At 40.6% G+C, this 17,037-nt stretch overlaps 1 protein-coding gene across 2 annotated transcripts in view; it reads right to left on the reverse strand.

Annotated features, from left to right (window-relative positions):
• LOC122550196 (zinc transporter ZIP4-like) overlaps positions 1-17,037 on the reverse strand; it is a 65,134-nt gene that overhangs the window by 7,367 nt on the left and 40,730 nt on the right. For both annotated transcript variants that reach the window (XM_043690938.1, XM_043690939.1), the window contains exons 7-11: positions 16,001-16,141; positions 12,955-13,062; positions 6,984-7,035; positions 6,138-6,290; positions 550-737 (exon numbers count right to left, since the gene is read on the reverse strand). In XM_043690938.1, coding sequence (XP_043546873.1) covers positions 550-737; positions 6,138-6,290; positions 6,984-7,035; positions 12,955-13,062; positions 16,001-16,141 — 642 coding nt within the window. The remainder of the gene's footprint in view (positions 1-549; positions 738-6,137; positions 6,291-6,983; positions 7,036-12,954; positions 13,063-16,000; positions 16,142-17,037) is intronic.

A 17,037-nucleotide genomic window follows, 5' to 3' on the forward strand; every position in this document is an offset into this window, starting at 1 on the left:
ATGTCAGAGGCAGGTTCTTTACACAGAGAGTTGAGAGAGCATGGAATGCGTTGCCAGCAGCAGTTGTGAAAGCAAGGTCATTGGGAACATTTAAGAGACTGCTGGACAAGCATATGGTCACAGAAATTTGAGGGTGCATACATGAGGATCAGTGGTCGGCACAACATCGTGGGCTGAAGGGCCTGTTCTGTGCTGTACTGTTCTATGTTCTAGATTCTATTTACACGTGGCTTCTCAGCTGGAGTGCATAAATGAAGCTGGAGATTGATGAGACAGTGTGATTTTTTTAACCATATTTCTGCTATGGTTTGAGGGAAAACATCTATGTGGGTTTAGCATACACCATGCTTAACTGAAAGCATCACCTGGCGTGGCATCATCGGGTATGAGATTAAGATATTCAGGTTACAAGGATAATTTGAAGCGTTTTTACAGGATATCAGCTGAATCAGTATTTTAGGTGTACATTTGTGACGAGACACAAGTATTTAGTTTCAAATATGAGCAGCAAAAATCATATAAAACATCTGTACATAAAGATATATTTACCATATCTCCAAGAGCCACATATAGGAAGAGTCCTGTTGCTACCGTAAATATCCATTGCTGTACCATCTCATTCGTTGCAACAGCCAATGATATGTAGAGTCCAATAAAGGCAGTCAAGGCACTGACAAAGTTCATAATAACAGCTTTCTTCACAGAAAGGCCACTGTGCAACAAAACTGCAAAATCACCTGAAAGGACAAAAGAGAACAAACTCATTATTGTTGTCAAAAAAATCTAAATAAGCACATCTTGTGGTTCCCAGAAATTCAGATTAATCACATGTAGAAGGTTTACCTCAGAAGGTGTTTCTGCGGTCTCACCAATTGATGCAGAATGATATATTATTAGTTTTGTGTACAGACTGTCGAGCAGTGGTGAGTGATGTGACACCTGGATACTTAAGTATGCATGTACAAAACAATATAGTTCTTAAATATTTTTGAGTAGTATAACAATACAACAGTCAGCAAAACCATGACGTCAAAAGACTTTTGTGCATTTCATTCAGTACACAGGCACCTTGGAACAGCAATAGATTTCCCTCAGTGCCTTAACTTTCAGTGCCAATTTTGAGTTGGAATATGTTAACCATTTCATTATTGGTACAAACTGGTTCACTTCCAGGAAAGAGGGTAGGGGAGAAGAAACTACAAACAGGAAGGGTCTCTGATAAGGTAGGAGCAAGCGAGATTAAATAGCCAAAGGGGTGGTATTTCAAGGAAAAAATGTCAGACAAAATTAGAGTTAACGGATGGTAAAGGTGTAAAACGAACTGCAGTATATTCATTTTTCTGAACAACTAGATAAAATGTTCCAGGTGTGATGTCAAAACTTTTCACAATTTTAAACACCTCAATAAAGTTACCTCTTAATTTTCACTGCTCCGAGGAGAACAAGGTAGACAAGCAGAAGGCTGGAAGAACACAGCAAGCCAGGCAGCATCAGGTGGTGGAGAGGTCAAAGTTTCAGGTATTACCCTTCTTCAGGATAATAAGCCCAATCTCTCTAATCTTTCCTTGTATCCAAAATCCCTCATTCCTGATATAATTCTCGTAAATCTCCGAAACACTCTCTCCAGGACTTTAACATCCTTCCTTAAATAAGGTGGCCAGAATTGAACACAATACTCCAAATGTGATCTGACCAATGGTTTACAGAGAAGTAACATCACTTCCTTGCTTTTACACTTCAAGGCTCTATTTATAAACCCAAGGATCCTAGAAGTTTTCTTAACAACTGTTTCAATTGCGTGGTTACCTTCAGAGAATTATGTACTTGAACCTCTGCTTCTGTACTTCTGTCAAAGTTGTACTATTGAGCCTGTATTTTCTCTCCATCTTCCTTCGACCAAAATGAATCACATCACATTTCTTTTCACTGAAATTCATCTGCTGGGTGTCTGGTCATATGGCCAACTTATCAAGGTCTCTCTTAAGTCGCTCAGCATTATCCTCACAATTCACTATTCTCCCTAGCTTAGTATCTACAAATTCAGAGGTTTTGCCTTCAACATCCATTTCCAAATTGTTTATATAAATTACATTAAATACAGTACAAGAATTATGTACAGTAAGCAAGTCAACCTGTTGGAAATGAACCTATGCAGCATCAGAAATATGAGGGAATAGCCTTATAATAATATCTCAAACATTGTTATATTGATTTACCTTCAATATAAACACCAGGAATTATGATCTGATCTATATCCTTATGTTCTTAAGTTCTTACACCTTTAATGCATTGTCTGAGCTAAGATGTCCCACTTTTTACAAAACCTTGAGTTATCTAAGGAATGAGAGTTGAAAGACATCCTAGGATTTACATATTAATGAATTGAAACCTGCAACCCATTCTATGTGATTGAAGGCTTAACAGCAATCTAGGCTCGTTCAATACATCGCATCAGTTGTATGACACTTTGATCTTTTACTATAAATTCTGTGTGGAAAAATTTGTTTGTCTCCCTGGATGCTTCCAGATTCACTGAGCCTTTCTAGAATTTTCAGTTTTCATATTCAAGAAGTTTTCTGCTCTTTCCAAATAGGTTCTTTAACAACTGCCTAAAAGTTTAGACAGGACCTCTGTTTCATGTCGCAATCAAAAGGCAGTATTACATTGCTACATAAAGTAGCTTGAATACTTTATACAAGTCTTGGAAATTTGACTAAGAACCCAATCAGATGTGAGACATAATGTGGAGGTGCCAGTGTTGGACTCAGGTGAACAAGGTTAAAAATCACACAACACCAGGTTATAACCCAACAGGCTTATTTGGAAGCACTAGCTTTCTGAACGCTGTTCCTTCATCAGGTAGCTAGCAAGGCAGGATCATAGGACACAGAATTTGTAGTAAAAGATTGAAATGTCATACAATTGATGCGGTGTATTGAACAAAGCTAGACCACTGTTAAGACTATAATCACTTAGAATGGGTTGCAGGTTTCAATTCATTAATATGTAAATCCTAGGATGTCTTTCAACTCTCATTCCTTAGATAACTCAAGGTTTTGTAAAAAAATGGGACATCTTAGCTCAGACAATGCATTAAAGGTGTAAGAACATAAGAATATAGATCAGATCATAATTCCTGGTGTTTATATTGAAGGTAAATCAATACAACAATGTTTGAGATATTATTATAAGGCTATTCCCTCATATTTCTGATGCTGCGTCGGTTCATTTCCAACAGGTTGACTTGCTTACTGCACATAATTCTTGTACTCGATTTAATGTAATTTATATAAGCAACTTGGAAATGGATGTTGAGGGCAAAACCTCTAAATTTGTAGATACTAAGCTTGGGAGACTAGTGAATTGTGAGGATAATGCTGAGCGACTTAAGAGAGACCTTGATAAGTTGGCCATATGGCCAGACACCCAGCAGACTCAGATCCACTTAGCTGCACCCTCACTGTAACCCCTAATACCTTTATTGTTGAAAAAAGACTATCTAGCTTTAAAAGCATTTATTGAAGTAGCACCAACTACTTCCCTGGGCAGGGAATTCCATCGATTCACAGCCCTCTGGGTGAAAAAGTTCCTCCTCATTACAGTCCTAAATCTGTTCCCCCTAATTTTGAGGCTATGCCCTCTTGTCCTAGTTTCACTCACCAATGGAAACATCCTCTCTATATCTATCTTATCTATTCCCTTCATAATTTTATATGTTTCTATAAGATTCCCCCTCATTCTTCTGAATTCCATTAAATATAATCCCAATCTACTCAGTCTCTCCTCATAAGCCAACCTCTTCAACTCTAGAATCACCCTCGTGAACCTCCTCTGCATCCCCTGCACCCCTCCAAGTGCCAGTCCATCTTTTCTCAAGTAAGGAGACCAAAACTGCACACAGTACTCCAGGTATGGCCTCACCAGCATCTCATACAGCTACAATATAACCTCCCTGCTTTTAAACTCAATACCTTTAGCAATGAAGATCAAAATTCCATTTGCCTTCCTAATTACTTGTACCTGCAGACTCCTGTGATTCATGCATAAGGAGAACCAGCTCCCTCTGCATAGCATAATGCTACAACTTTTTACCATTCAAGTAATAATCCTTTTTGCTGTAACTCCTGTGTGTTCATGACTTCTTATTTATTAACATTGTATTCCATCTGCCAGACCTTTCCACACACACTTAAAGTATCTTTGTTCCTCTGCAAAGTTTCACAGTCCTCTGTACACTGTACTCTGCCACTCAGCTTTAGCATAATCTGCAAACTTTGACATACTACACGTGGTCCCCAACTCCAATTTATTTATTTAGATGAGTTTCGTATCTGTTTGTATTCCAACCTTGAGTCAGACCAGTTCTGTTTCCAAAGGATGAATTTATAAAATCTCACATAGACTGACTGCCTCTGAAAACACAAATTCACCCCATAGACTTATTTGTGTGTGTGCATTGAGAGACAGAGAGTGTGTGTGTGTGGGCGTGCGTGCGCGTGTGGGGGAGAGAGTGTTCTCTAATTCATATGCGCACACACACACACACACACACACGTAAGTTTATGGGTGAATTTGCATTTGCAGAATTGTATTTGCAGATACATTCTATTTTGTTAAAAAAGCACACAGTCTGTAGGCAGTCAGTCTATGTGATATTATATAAATTCCTACATTGGAAATAGAACTAGTCTGATTCAAGGTTGGAATACATACAGACTCTAACCTCACACCTTTAATGCATGGTCTGAGTTGAGATGTCAGTTTTTTTTTATATAAAACCTTAAGTCATCTCAGGAATGTGACTTGAAAGAAGTTCGAAGATTTACATATTTTTGAATCTAAACCTGCAACCCATTCTAAGTGATTAAATATTTAACAGCAATCTAGGTTTGTTCAATACGTCACATCAATTGTATGACACCTTGATCTTTTACTGTACATTCTGTGAGCTATGATTTCTTAGATTCCCTACAGTGTGGAAACAGGCCCTTCAGCTCAACAAGTCTACACCGACCCATTCATTCCCTTACATTTACCCCTGCACCTAACACTACGGGCAATTTAGCATGGTCAATTCACCTAACCTGCACATCTTTGGATTGTGGGAGGAAACCGGAGCACCCAGAGGAAACCCACGCAGACACGGGGAGAATGTGCAAACTAAAAACCTTTTGCATCCATGCTGTCCCTATCCCTCTATTCCCTGCCTGCCTTCATTTACCTGTCAAGATGCCTCTTAAACATTGCTATTGCATCTGTCACCACCACCATCTCTGACTGCACATTCCAAGCACTTACCACCCTGTGTGTGAAAAACCTGCCCTCTCCCATCTCCTTTAAACTTTCCCCCTTTTACTTTAAACCTCTGTCCTTTAATAATTGACATTTCTACCAATGCCCCTCATAATTGTGTAAACCTCAAAGGCAAGACAAACAATTTCAGGGTGTATTATGCATAAATTAACCTTTAGTGGATGAATGGCAGGTTGTGTACAGAAGAAGCTTTAATGATTATTGGAACATTATTGCTCTGCATTGTTTCACTGGTTTTGGGGAATTTATGGATTTTGAAGCTGGACAATTGACTGATTCTGAAGAGCATTACTTTGACACTAATGCCACATCCAAGATCTACCACTGCTTATCCTGGCGGTTCCTTTGGAACTCTCTTCCTGAAAAAGTACCGTAGTCAGATTTTAAAAATTATTTTAAGTTAAAGCTCAATCAGTTCTTGAGAAACAGGGGTGAAGGGCTGTGGATTGGAGGTCATAATCACACCAGTTCTGATCTTATTAAATGATGTAGCTGGGTCAAGGGGCTGAATTACCTATTCTACTCTCTGTTGCACATAACAGTGTTCATGTGTAAGATAAAAGGTTGATCCCTTATGGAAAAATACTGCTGTACTTTATACTTCTCTGTTTATTTCAGTGTGATAATACAATTTCTACTTGTGGCGAACGACACAGCACCAATTGATGTTCTCCACATATTTATTTCCATTTAATACTTAAGCATATAACTTAAAAGCATGAGGACCTCAACACAAAACCATAATCGACAGAATAGTTTTCTTATGTCTAACTGTCTTGTAATAAAGGAAAATCTTTTAATAATGGAGTGATAAAAAAAAGTACCCATTTCATGTGGAAGCTCATGGCACAAGATTGCGAGTGTTGTGGCAAGTCCTGTCTTCCAGGAAACAGAGAACGCTGCTCCTAGAGCCAGTCCATCTGCAAAGTTATGGATACCATCGCCAATCACTATCATATATGGTAGCACCCTCAAGCCTGTGAGAGAAAGGAAAGTCAACATGTTATGATTACACTCAAACAATCTGTTACGATATATTTCTTCCAGGTGATTCATCAATTCCACTAGGAACAATATTTTACCAACTGGGCAAGTGTAAGGCAGAAGTGGGTACTGCAGATGCTGGAGATTAGAGTCAAGATTAGAATGATGCTGGAAAAGCACAGCAGGTCAGGCAGCATCCGAGGAGCAGGAAAATTGACATTTCGGGCAAAAGCCCTTCATCAGAAATTGTAGCTGCAAGTCCAATAAACAAGGGTATCCTTGCAGGATATTGTAACAAGGTGTAAGTAGGTAAAACTTTCTTCAGTACCTTTTTTTCCACAGGTTGGTACATCGGTACATCTTGTAAATAATATAAGGCATGTCGTGAATAGTGTCAGATAGCTCATCAAAAGTGAACAAATACTGACAGACCGCAGGGAATGGACACTATGAGCCAACCAAATTGTAAGTTCTGTGTAATTCTAGATCAACAGAAATTAAACTCACTGCAATGTTTCATGTTAGCGATGTATGGAAATGAATAAAACAAGAGCCCTGAATTTTATTCTTCTATCTCACTGAAACTTTATTGCAATTCTAGCACAAGTCTGACAAAGTCTGGCAGTAAAGATGAAGTCATTCAAATTCAAAATCTTGTCAATTTGACAAAATTTAACCAAACTAACCTTTAGTGTGATGTTGACCAGAATCACTTTCTAAGGACACTTCAGAAGCTGTCTGAACAAGGGGACAGAAACAAGTGATTAGTATCTGGTTGGATTCAGGGAAGAGAAAAGAAAATTCAAAACGAGTAGTAACATTCAAAGAAAAGAAAGGAGGAACAATAGATTTAGAAAAATAGACATGAAAGAATTTTACCCATCATTGCTTATCTGACCCAGAATACGATTAATCCTGTCAGGTGGGGTTACTATGCAATGGCAAGACTCCAGAAACTAGATTAGATTAGATTCCCAACAGTGTGGACACAGGTCCTTCGGCCCAACCAGTCAACACCGACCCTCTGAAGAGTAACCCACCCAGACCCATTTCCCTCTGACTAATGCACCTAACACTACGTGCAATTCAACACGGCCAATTCACCTAACCTGCACATCTTTGGACTGTGGGAGGAAACCAGAGCACCCAGAGGAAACCTACGCAGACACGGGGAGAATGTGCAAACTCCACACAGACAGCCGCCCGAGGCTGGCATCGAACCTGGGACCTTGCGCTGTGAGGCAGCAGTGCTAACCACTGGGCCACCGTGCCGCCCTGTAAAAAAGTAAAAAAGCTAGTAAAAAAAGTACAGATTAAAACAGAAATGGCTGGAGAAACTCAGCAGCTCAGGCAGCACCTGTGGAGAGAAAACAGTTATGTTTCAAGTCCAGTGACCTTACTTCAGAACTGCTGTGAAGTTCAGCAGTTCTGAAGAAGGATCACTGGACTCGAAATGTTGGCTGTTTTCTCTCCACCGATGCTGCCAAACCCACTGAATTTTTCCAACAATTTCAGAGTTCCAGTATCTGCAGTTCTTTGTTTTATTTACACAAAGGTGAAGATTCCCAGCAGTGTTGCTGCTGCCATATTAGTAGCAGCAGAGGCCAATTCCTTCAGCACTTGTTGAGAAGAACTATTTTCAGAAGGTTTCAATAATGTCACACATAAGAGATTGGAATGTAAAATTAGAGCACATGGGATTATGGTAGTGTACTGACATGGATAGAGAACTGGCTGACAGACAGGAAACAAAGAGTAGGAATAAATGGGTCATTTTCTTAGTGGTTGGCAGTGACCAGTGAGGTAATACAGAAGTCAGTGCTTGGACACCAGCTGTTTATAATATATATTAATAATTTAGCTGGGAGAATTAAGTAATATCTCCAAGTCTATACATGACACAAAGCTAGGTTGAAGGGTGAACTGTGAGAAGGATGCAGAGATGCTTCGGTATGAGTTTGACAGGTGAGTGAGTAGGCAATATGAAGTATAATGTGGAGGTGCAATAAGATTTGTGTGTCCTTGGAGACCAATCACCGAAAGTAAGCATACAAGTGCATTGGGATGAAGAAGGCAAAGAGGATTGGAGTACAGGCACAGGGATCTCTTGCTGCAATTGTACAGAGGTTGGATGAGGCCAAACTTGGAATATTGAGTACAGATTTGTCTCCTTATCTGAGGGAGGATGTTCTGGCTACAGAGGAAGTACAACAAAGGTTTACCAGACTGGTTCCTGGAATGCCAGGACTGATGTATGGAGAGAGATTGAATTGGTTAGGACTATATTCGTGGGGTTTAAACAAATGAGGTGGGGGATCTCATAGAAACCTATAAAAATCTAATAGGACTAGACAGGGTAAATGCAGGAAGGATGTTCCCGATGACCAAGGAATCCAGAACCAGGTGTGACAGTCAGGATTTGGGATAGCCCATTTAGAACAGAGGGGTGGAGAATTTTCTGCCAACTTTTATAGGTGCACCATCGAGAGCATTCTGTCTGGGTGTATCATTACCTGGTATGGCAATTGTACCATTCAAGATCGGAGACGGTTACAGAGTGGTGAACTCGGCCTGGACAATCACAAAGGCCAACCTCCCATCTATAGAATCCATCTACCAGGCCCGCTGTTAAGGAAAGGCCGGCAGCATTCTCAAAGATCCATCCCACCCTGGCAATGTTTTTCTACAACCTCTACCATCGGGGAGAAGGTACAGAAACCTGAACACACGCACCAGCCGGTTTCGGAACAGTTTCTACCCTACTGTTGTTCAAATACAGAATGGACTCACAAACTCTTAACATTCTCCTGGACCTGTTATTTTTGTTTCTGTCACTGTTTCCCTATTATTTACTATCTATGCTCCTTAACTCTATGATCTGCCTGTATTGCTCGCAAGACAAAGCTTTTCACTGTGCCTCGGTACAAGCGACAATAAATTCAATTCAATTCAATTCAGAAAGTGATGAACCTAAGGAATTCTCTGGAAGCAATTGACAGCAATTGATGCCAAAACATTGAATGTTTTCAAGACAGCGTTGGATATAGTTCTTAGGACTAAAGGGATCAAAGGGTATGATGTAAAGGCAAGAAAAGGGTGTTGGGTAGAATGCGAGCTGTGATCATATTGAATGGTGGAGCAGGCTCGAACAGCCAACTCATGCTCCCATTTTCTTTGTTCCTATTAAGAAAGAAGAAATCTGGAATGAATGGGTGAATGGAGGCTGTGCTACCTTCTAAATTACAGCCTGGAAAACCAGTAACTGGGCTGGAGAGAAGAAAAGTTCATGTAGGTCCTGGTTTGACCCAAATCCCTCTCTCCCTGCATTGCCCACTAACACCCTCATTTACATGCAGTCAGCGGGAAAATAGAAGGTGAAAGCAATCCTGAAAGGGCTGAGGGAGAGAGAAGTCCAGCCATCCAAATTTTGCAGCATTCTTGTTGTGATGTATGGATAAAGGTTTCCAACAACAAGAAAAGTCATTTGGCCATTCTGTGCCAACTGAGTTATGGAGTTAATTACAAGGGCCTGGCCTTAGGTCTGACTCCTCAAAATCTTCAATTACTTTCCCCATCAGTCCTCTTGATGTTATTGTAATGGATAGTGCTTCTTTCACACAATCAAGTATTAACCCTTTCAGACCCTTCCAAACTCATATATACCAAAAATAATCACACTTATGCCTATTCTATTTTCTGTTAGCCAAATAATCCTCTCTCCTTGCTACTATCGCACCCTACACCATGGTCTCTTATTTTGTTTGGTGTTCTTTGAAAATTACCTTCTGGAAATCTAAATGAACCACACTTGTAGGTTCCCCTTTGTCAGTGTTAGATGTTAATAATTCAGTCAAATGTGATTTTGCTTTCAGAAACCATGTAGACTCTTCCTGAATGTATCGAAATATTTCAAGTGCCCTGCTATAAACTCCTCAATAATAGATTTCAGACTTTTCATTAAGGCAGCTGTTAAAGTAACTGGCCTGTAGTTTGCTTTATTTCCTTCCTTCCTTATATTTAGGAGGCAATTTTACTAATCTGATGGGATCTTTCCAGACCCTACGGAATTTTAGGAAATTAAACCAAAGCACCTATTATCTCAGTAGCCACTTCTTTTAATACTAAAGAATTAACGAGTTTTGAGAAGATTTGTAGCTCAGGTTGAGGTTCTGGATGGTTCTCAGCAACAAACTCAAACGTGCAGACAAAACACGTCCAGAAACCCTAGCCACTCTCCCCTACATCAAAGACTTCTTGGAAATGACTGCCAGACTACTCAGACCCCTTGGCATCATGGTAGCCCACAAACCCACCAACACACTAAAACAGCAGCAAATAACTTGAAAGACCCTATACAGACAACAAGCAAAACTAATGTCATTTACAAAATACCATGCAAGGACTGTAACAAACACTACATTGGACAAACAGGCAGAAAACTAGCTACCAGGTTACATGAACACCAACTAGCCACAAAAAGACATGACCCTTTCTCACTAGTATCCTTACATACAGATGGGGAAGGACACCACTTCGACTGGGATAACACATCTATCCTAGGACAAGCCAAACAGAGACACACACAAAAATTCCTAGAAGTAAGGCATTCCAACTGGAACTCTATCAACAAATACATTGAATTAGACCCCATCTACCACCCACTGAGAAAAAGAACAGGAAATGACATCACCACAGGAAATGACATCACCAACTCAAAGAAACCCAAACATTTAAATAGAAAGCAGGACTCATGTATAGTGCGTTGCCTGTAGGCCTGTTGAAGGTGTTACCTGGTAGGTTGATGAAATGTCCGGAAATGAACCTTCCAGTTCAGCAAGCAAAAAGTTTGAGTATGGAACGCACTGCCTGGGAATGTGGCTGGGGCAGATTCAATTGAAGCATTTAAGAGGGCACTGAATGATTTTATGGATAAAAATAGCGTGCAAGGGTTTGGGGAAAAAAAGCAGGAGATTGCATTAGGTAGTGATTTATTGAGCTGGGGCACGCCAGATAGGCTGAACAGCCTCTGCTACAATGGAATATCTCTGTGATTCCTGATCATTGAATACAGTCAGGGCTGAATTATAAGAATTGTTTTTTGACCTACATGGGAATCATGTTTGTGGTGGGGAGGAAGGCAGAAGAATGAAGCTGAGACCATAATCTGATCAATCACAGTCTAATAAAATGATGGAGTATTCTGCAGTACATCTCATAGATGGTCTGCATTGCTGCTACAGAGCATTGGTGGCAGAAGGAATGAATACTTGTTGATGTGGTGCCAATCAAGCGGGCTGGTTTGATCTAAACGATGTCAGGAGACGTGGAAACCTAGTGGTATTATCGCTGCTGTTAATCCAGAGATGAGGAGAAATTAAGAACTGCAGATGCTGGAGATCAGAGTCGAAAAATGTGGCGCTGGAAAAGCACAGCAGGTCAGGCAGCGTCTGAGCAGCAGGAGAGTTGCTGTTTCAGGTATAAGCCCTTCATCGTGATGAAGGGCTTATGCCCGAAACGTCGATTCTGCTTCTCCTCAGATGCTGCCTGACCTGCTGTGCTTTTCCAGCGCCGCATTGTTTGACTGTTAATCCAGAGACCCAGGTAATGCTCTGGGAACCTGGGTACAAATCCAGATGGTGGAATTTGAATTCAGTAAAAATCTGGAATTAAGAGTCAAATGATGACCACAAATTTATTGTCAATTGTCCCTTCAGGAAGGAAACCGGCCGAGGTGTGATTCCAAACCCACAGCAATGTGGTTGACTCTTAACGCATCGTATGAATGAATATTAAACAAGCACTTTGAATGTTGTTGGAGTTTGACTCATCCAGGCAAGTGAGAGTATTCCATTGCACTCCTGACTTGTGCCTTGTAAATGGTGGACAGACTTTGGGCAGTCAGGAGGTGAATTACTCTTGGCCTCTGACCTACTCGTGTAGCCACTGCATTTACATGGTTAGTCCATTTCATATTCTGGTTAATGTTAATCCCCAATCAAGGGATTCAGTGGTGGTAATGCCAAAGTGTGGTGGTTAGATGGTCATTTTCTGCCATTTTTATGGGGCAAATATTACTTTTCACTTTTTTTCCCCAAGCCTGGATATTGTCACAGTCCTGCTGAGTTTGAACATTGACTGCTTCAGTATCTGATGAGTCACGAATGGTACTGTGTAATCAACAACTAATATCCCCACGTCTGACCTTATGATGGAGGGAAAGTTATTGATGAAGCAGCTGAAGATAGTTGGGCCTAGGACACTACCCTGAAGAACTCCTGCAGAGATATCCTGAAGGTGAGATGAATGACTTCTAAAAACAACAAGTCATCTTTGTTTGACTCAAAATAACAGAGTTTTCCTCCGATTGCCACTGACTGCAGTTTAGCTGGGGCTCCTTGATGCCACACACTGTCCAATGTAGCATTGATTTCAACGCCAATCACTCTCACCTCCCCAAGGCAACATTTGACTGAGCATGGCATCAAGGAGCCAAAGCAGAACTGGAATTACTGGGATCTGTCTGATCCGATCTAATCTGGGTGTCATTATAGGCTGAATCAACAAGGGCAAGTTATCTCAAGTGAGTTAGGAAGCTATGGGAGATGCACAATCACTAGCTAAAATTTCAGTGATGGTGCCCCAAAGTACAACACTTACTAGCTCCACCTGGGATGTTGTCTTCTTTTTCTCCTGTTTGTTCTTCTGCCTGTCTTTAAACGCTTGAAGGGCCAGCACATGATCACAGTGATGGCCATCTTGTTCACCCTATAACCAAACACAGAGCACCGTGAAAACCAGAATCTGGAATTCAACTTGACACAATGACACTGTGCATTGTCTGTCCTACTGTTTGAGCTCACAAAGCAGAACTTCATAACATCAGATTCTAGGATTAATTCAGAAATCCCTGTTATGGCTGGGGAAAAAAAAAATGACATTCTATCAAGGTTTTACAACATGCAGGCTAGGCACAAGATTATCTGATTGATCGTCATTGCCACAGAAACTAAAACTGAGAACAGTCATCTTCAAGCCTTTTGTTTAACTGCAAAAGGCAAGTTGATTCTCGTTGGTTGTGGTGTGGCCATATTGGAATCTATTCAGAAACGTTGTTCCCCTATGCCATTGTTTATTAGGTTAAAGGTGCAATACCTCTATAATTTCTTTTTGTTTGTACAGAACCAGGTCCTGCATATAAATCTACATAGTTTCTAGTCATTGACGATATGTGCCTTTGTTTTATCCTGCTTCTCTTGAAGGGAAGTGTTGTAACCCTGGTTTCAAGGAAATGCTCCATTCAAAGCAAAGTAAATAGCCTTAGGATTTTTTTTTGTTAAGTAAACAAAAGGAGCATGTGTGGGTGGAGTCAGGCTCACACAGACACAGGGTTTTGGTTTTGGTTTTGGTTTCAGTTGCTGAAGTTGGGGTTTTCGAATTGAAGCTGCTACATACAGCTCTCTCTCTCTCTCTCTCTGCAAACTATTGAGTGCTCTCTCTACAGCTCGATTCCTCACGTCGGTGTTCCTTCTCCTGGACTGGAGGAGACAGCAAGCGAGGGAAAGCTGTTTTGCTGAATTTGTCTTTGCAAAAGTTCTGTTTAAGAGATGCTGCTACATTGAAACTGTTGATGAGTCGTAGTCAATTATTTAGTAATTTGTTAAATATTTTGGTAGAGTTAAAGTTATGCAAATTTTTTTTATTTGTTTGTATTTTAATTGCAGTGTAAGAATAAAGTGTGCTTTGCTTAAAGAACAACTTTGTCGGACAGCACTTTGCAATTTTCCATCATTCAGTTAGACCGCTCGTTAACAGGAGTGAGGAGGATTCAACTATCTCTTCATGATTATTTTTATTGCATCTGAACTGTATGGGAAAGAAGTCACATAACCCAAAGGACATATATCCAGAGACGCATCAACTAGGGATATTACCTCAGGTCTTCCATTGTGAAGAATCATCACTTTTAAAAATATTTACTCACTGGCTAAGCTAGCATTTATTAACCATCTCTATTTGTCCTTGAGAAGGTGTTGCCTTCTTAAAACTGGTACACAGCCCATATGGTGTAGGTAGACACCACAAATGTTGTTATGAAAGGAGTTCCAGGATTTTGACCCAGTGACACTGAAAGAACGGTGATATGTTTCCAAGATGAATGGTTTGCAGGTGCTGGTGTCCCTGTGCATCTGCTGCCCCTGTTCTCCTTGGCGGGAGAACTGAAGAAGGGTCACTGGACCCAAAATGTTAGCTTTGCTTTCTCTTCACAAATGCTGCCAGACCTGTTGTGTTTCTCCAGCAATTTTGGCTTTTGTTTCAGATTCCCAGCATCCACAAATTCTTTGTGTCTTTTCAAGGTCCAGGTGCAGTGAGGATTAGTGGACATTAGATTTGTACGAAGTCTAAATAACTTTTTGGTCACATTTATTGACACTGACAGTTTTATATCATCATTGTTAAAAATCACACAACACCAGGTTATAGTCCAACAGGTTTAACTGGAGGCACACTAGCTTTTGGAGCGACGCTCCTTCATCAATTGTGTCCTCCACAACCACCTGATGAAAGAGCGTCGCTCCGAAAGCTAGTGCTTCCAATTAAACTTGTTGGACTATAATCTGATGTGTGATTTTTAACTTAGTATACCCCAGTCCAACACCGGCATCTCCAAATCATATATCCTCGTTGTTTGGTTTGAGATTTTCTTTAATGTCCAGGTCTCTAGGTTACTGGTCAGAGGCCTAGTTCATCTCCTTTCCAGTTTCCCCTAACTGACTGGTCAATATAACTTGCCTCATGACTGCACGGTCTTCCTTGCTGAGGCCTGCTAACTGAAAATCACAGACATAACTCCGAGCTCAGGTTCAGGTGGCCTTCCTATGCACCTTGCTGCAATACCAGCAGTAGCCACTTCTCATGATAGCACTGCCATGACTTGAGAACTGCCATCCTGTCATTGGTCAGAAGCTATCCGAAACAGGGCTCTCTGTTGACGTGCTACCTCAAGCATGTTTACATTATGTGAGACAGCCATTGGGAGTGTTAGCAGACTCAGGAAGATAGGAACCACTGTTAGATCCAGCTGGTAGAGATTAGCATTAAGAATGTGTGCAGATAGAGGTGATTCTCTTCCTTCAGAGATATACAATATGAATCATGGTGTTCATATCATAGTATCATAGCAACGTCGAATTCCTACAGTGCAGAGAGAGGTTGTTCGGCCCATCGAGTCTGTACTAATCCTCCAAAGAGCAACTCACCCCATCCCAATAACCTTGCATTTGCTATGGCTAATCCACATCCCTGCACGTCTCTGGACGCTATGGGCAATTTAGCACAGCTAATCTACTTAATCTGCACAATTTTGGATTGAGAGAGGAAACCGGAGCACACAAAATAAACTCATGCAGACACAGGAAGAATGTACAAATTCCACACAGTCACCCAAGGCTGGAATCGAACCCGGGTCTCTGGCAAAATATACATCATAAAGTTTTCAATTAATTACTACTGTTTGAGAGTGGAGAATGCAATGCATGCAAAATTGAATAGGTTTTACAATGTGATGTGTGCATAATCACTCCTTAAAGAGATACTAAAAGTTGTAGTTGGTGACTATATGAACTATGTAAAAGAGAAAGGCTGTTCAATGATTAGACATTTACTCAGTTCCTTATACACTTTATTAAAAGGAAAAAATACTCACATCTTCATCTTTTATTAATATATTGAATATCTTCTCCAACAGGAAGAAAGCATAGATGCCTCCAATAACAGCCAGTAGCTTCCAGGTGTGAGAGACTGACGTGTGATCGTGATCGTCCTGGTGATTATGTAAACCAAGAAACTGAAACAAAGATACAAAAATGGATCATTATTTAGATATTCTTATGTGGAATTAGTTTCTAAAACTTACATCAGGTTTCTGTTTAAATTAAGCCAGCTCCACCTTTTTTTATCTAATCTTACCAACATCCCATTTTACTTATGTTTTCCCGTATAGGCTTATCTAGCTTCCCCTCCTCTATTCTAATTTCCTGAAGAAGGGCTCATGCCCGAAACGTCGATTCTCCTGCTCCTTGGATGCTGCCTGACCTGCTGCGCTTTTCCAGCAACACATTTTCAGCTCAGATCTCCAGCATCTGCAGACCTCACTTTCTCCTCGAAGAATGTTCTGGGTATGGGAAGAGTGCAGTGAAGATTTACCAGACCGGTTCATGGGTTGGTAGGACTGCCATTTGAAGAAAGACTGGATTATTTTGCACTATACTCATTGGAGATGAGAAGAATGAGGTGGGAATCTCATCGACACTTATAAAACTCGAACAGGCTCTGACAGGGTAAACATCTAAAGGATGTTCCCAATGACCAGCGAGTCCAAAGTCAAGGGCTAAAGTCTAAGGATACTGGGTAATCCATTTAGGACTGAGATGGGGAGAAAATTCTTTACCCAGAGAGTGGTGAGTTTGTGGAATTCTCCGCCACAGAAAGCAGTTGAAGCCAAAACATTAAAAGTTTTCAAGAAGGAGTGGGATATAATTCACAGGGCTAAAGGAATCAAAAGTTATTGGGTGAAAGTGGCAGCAGGTTATTGAAATGGACAATCAGTCATAATCTTATTGAAAGGCAGAACAGGTTCAAAGAGCTGAATGGCATTCTCTCGGTTTTCTATATTTCCATGTAATACATCAACCAGAGAACCAAGAGCACTTATTCCTAGTGGACTTAATACCATCAGCAGCA

Source organism: Chiloscyllium plagiosum, chromosome 5, assembly GCF_004010195.1.
Source record: "Chiloscyllium plagiosum isolate BGI_BamShark_2017 chromosome 5, ASM401019v2, whole genome shotgun sequence".
NCBI lineage: Eukaryota > Metazoa > Chordata > Chondrichthyes > Orectolobiformes > Hemiscylliidae > Chiloscyllium > Chiloscyllium plagiosum.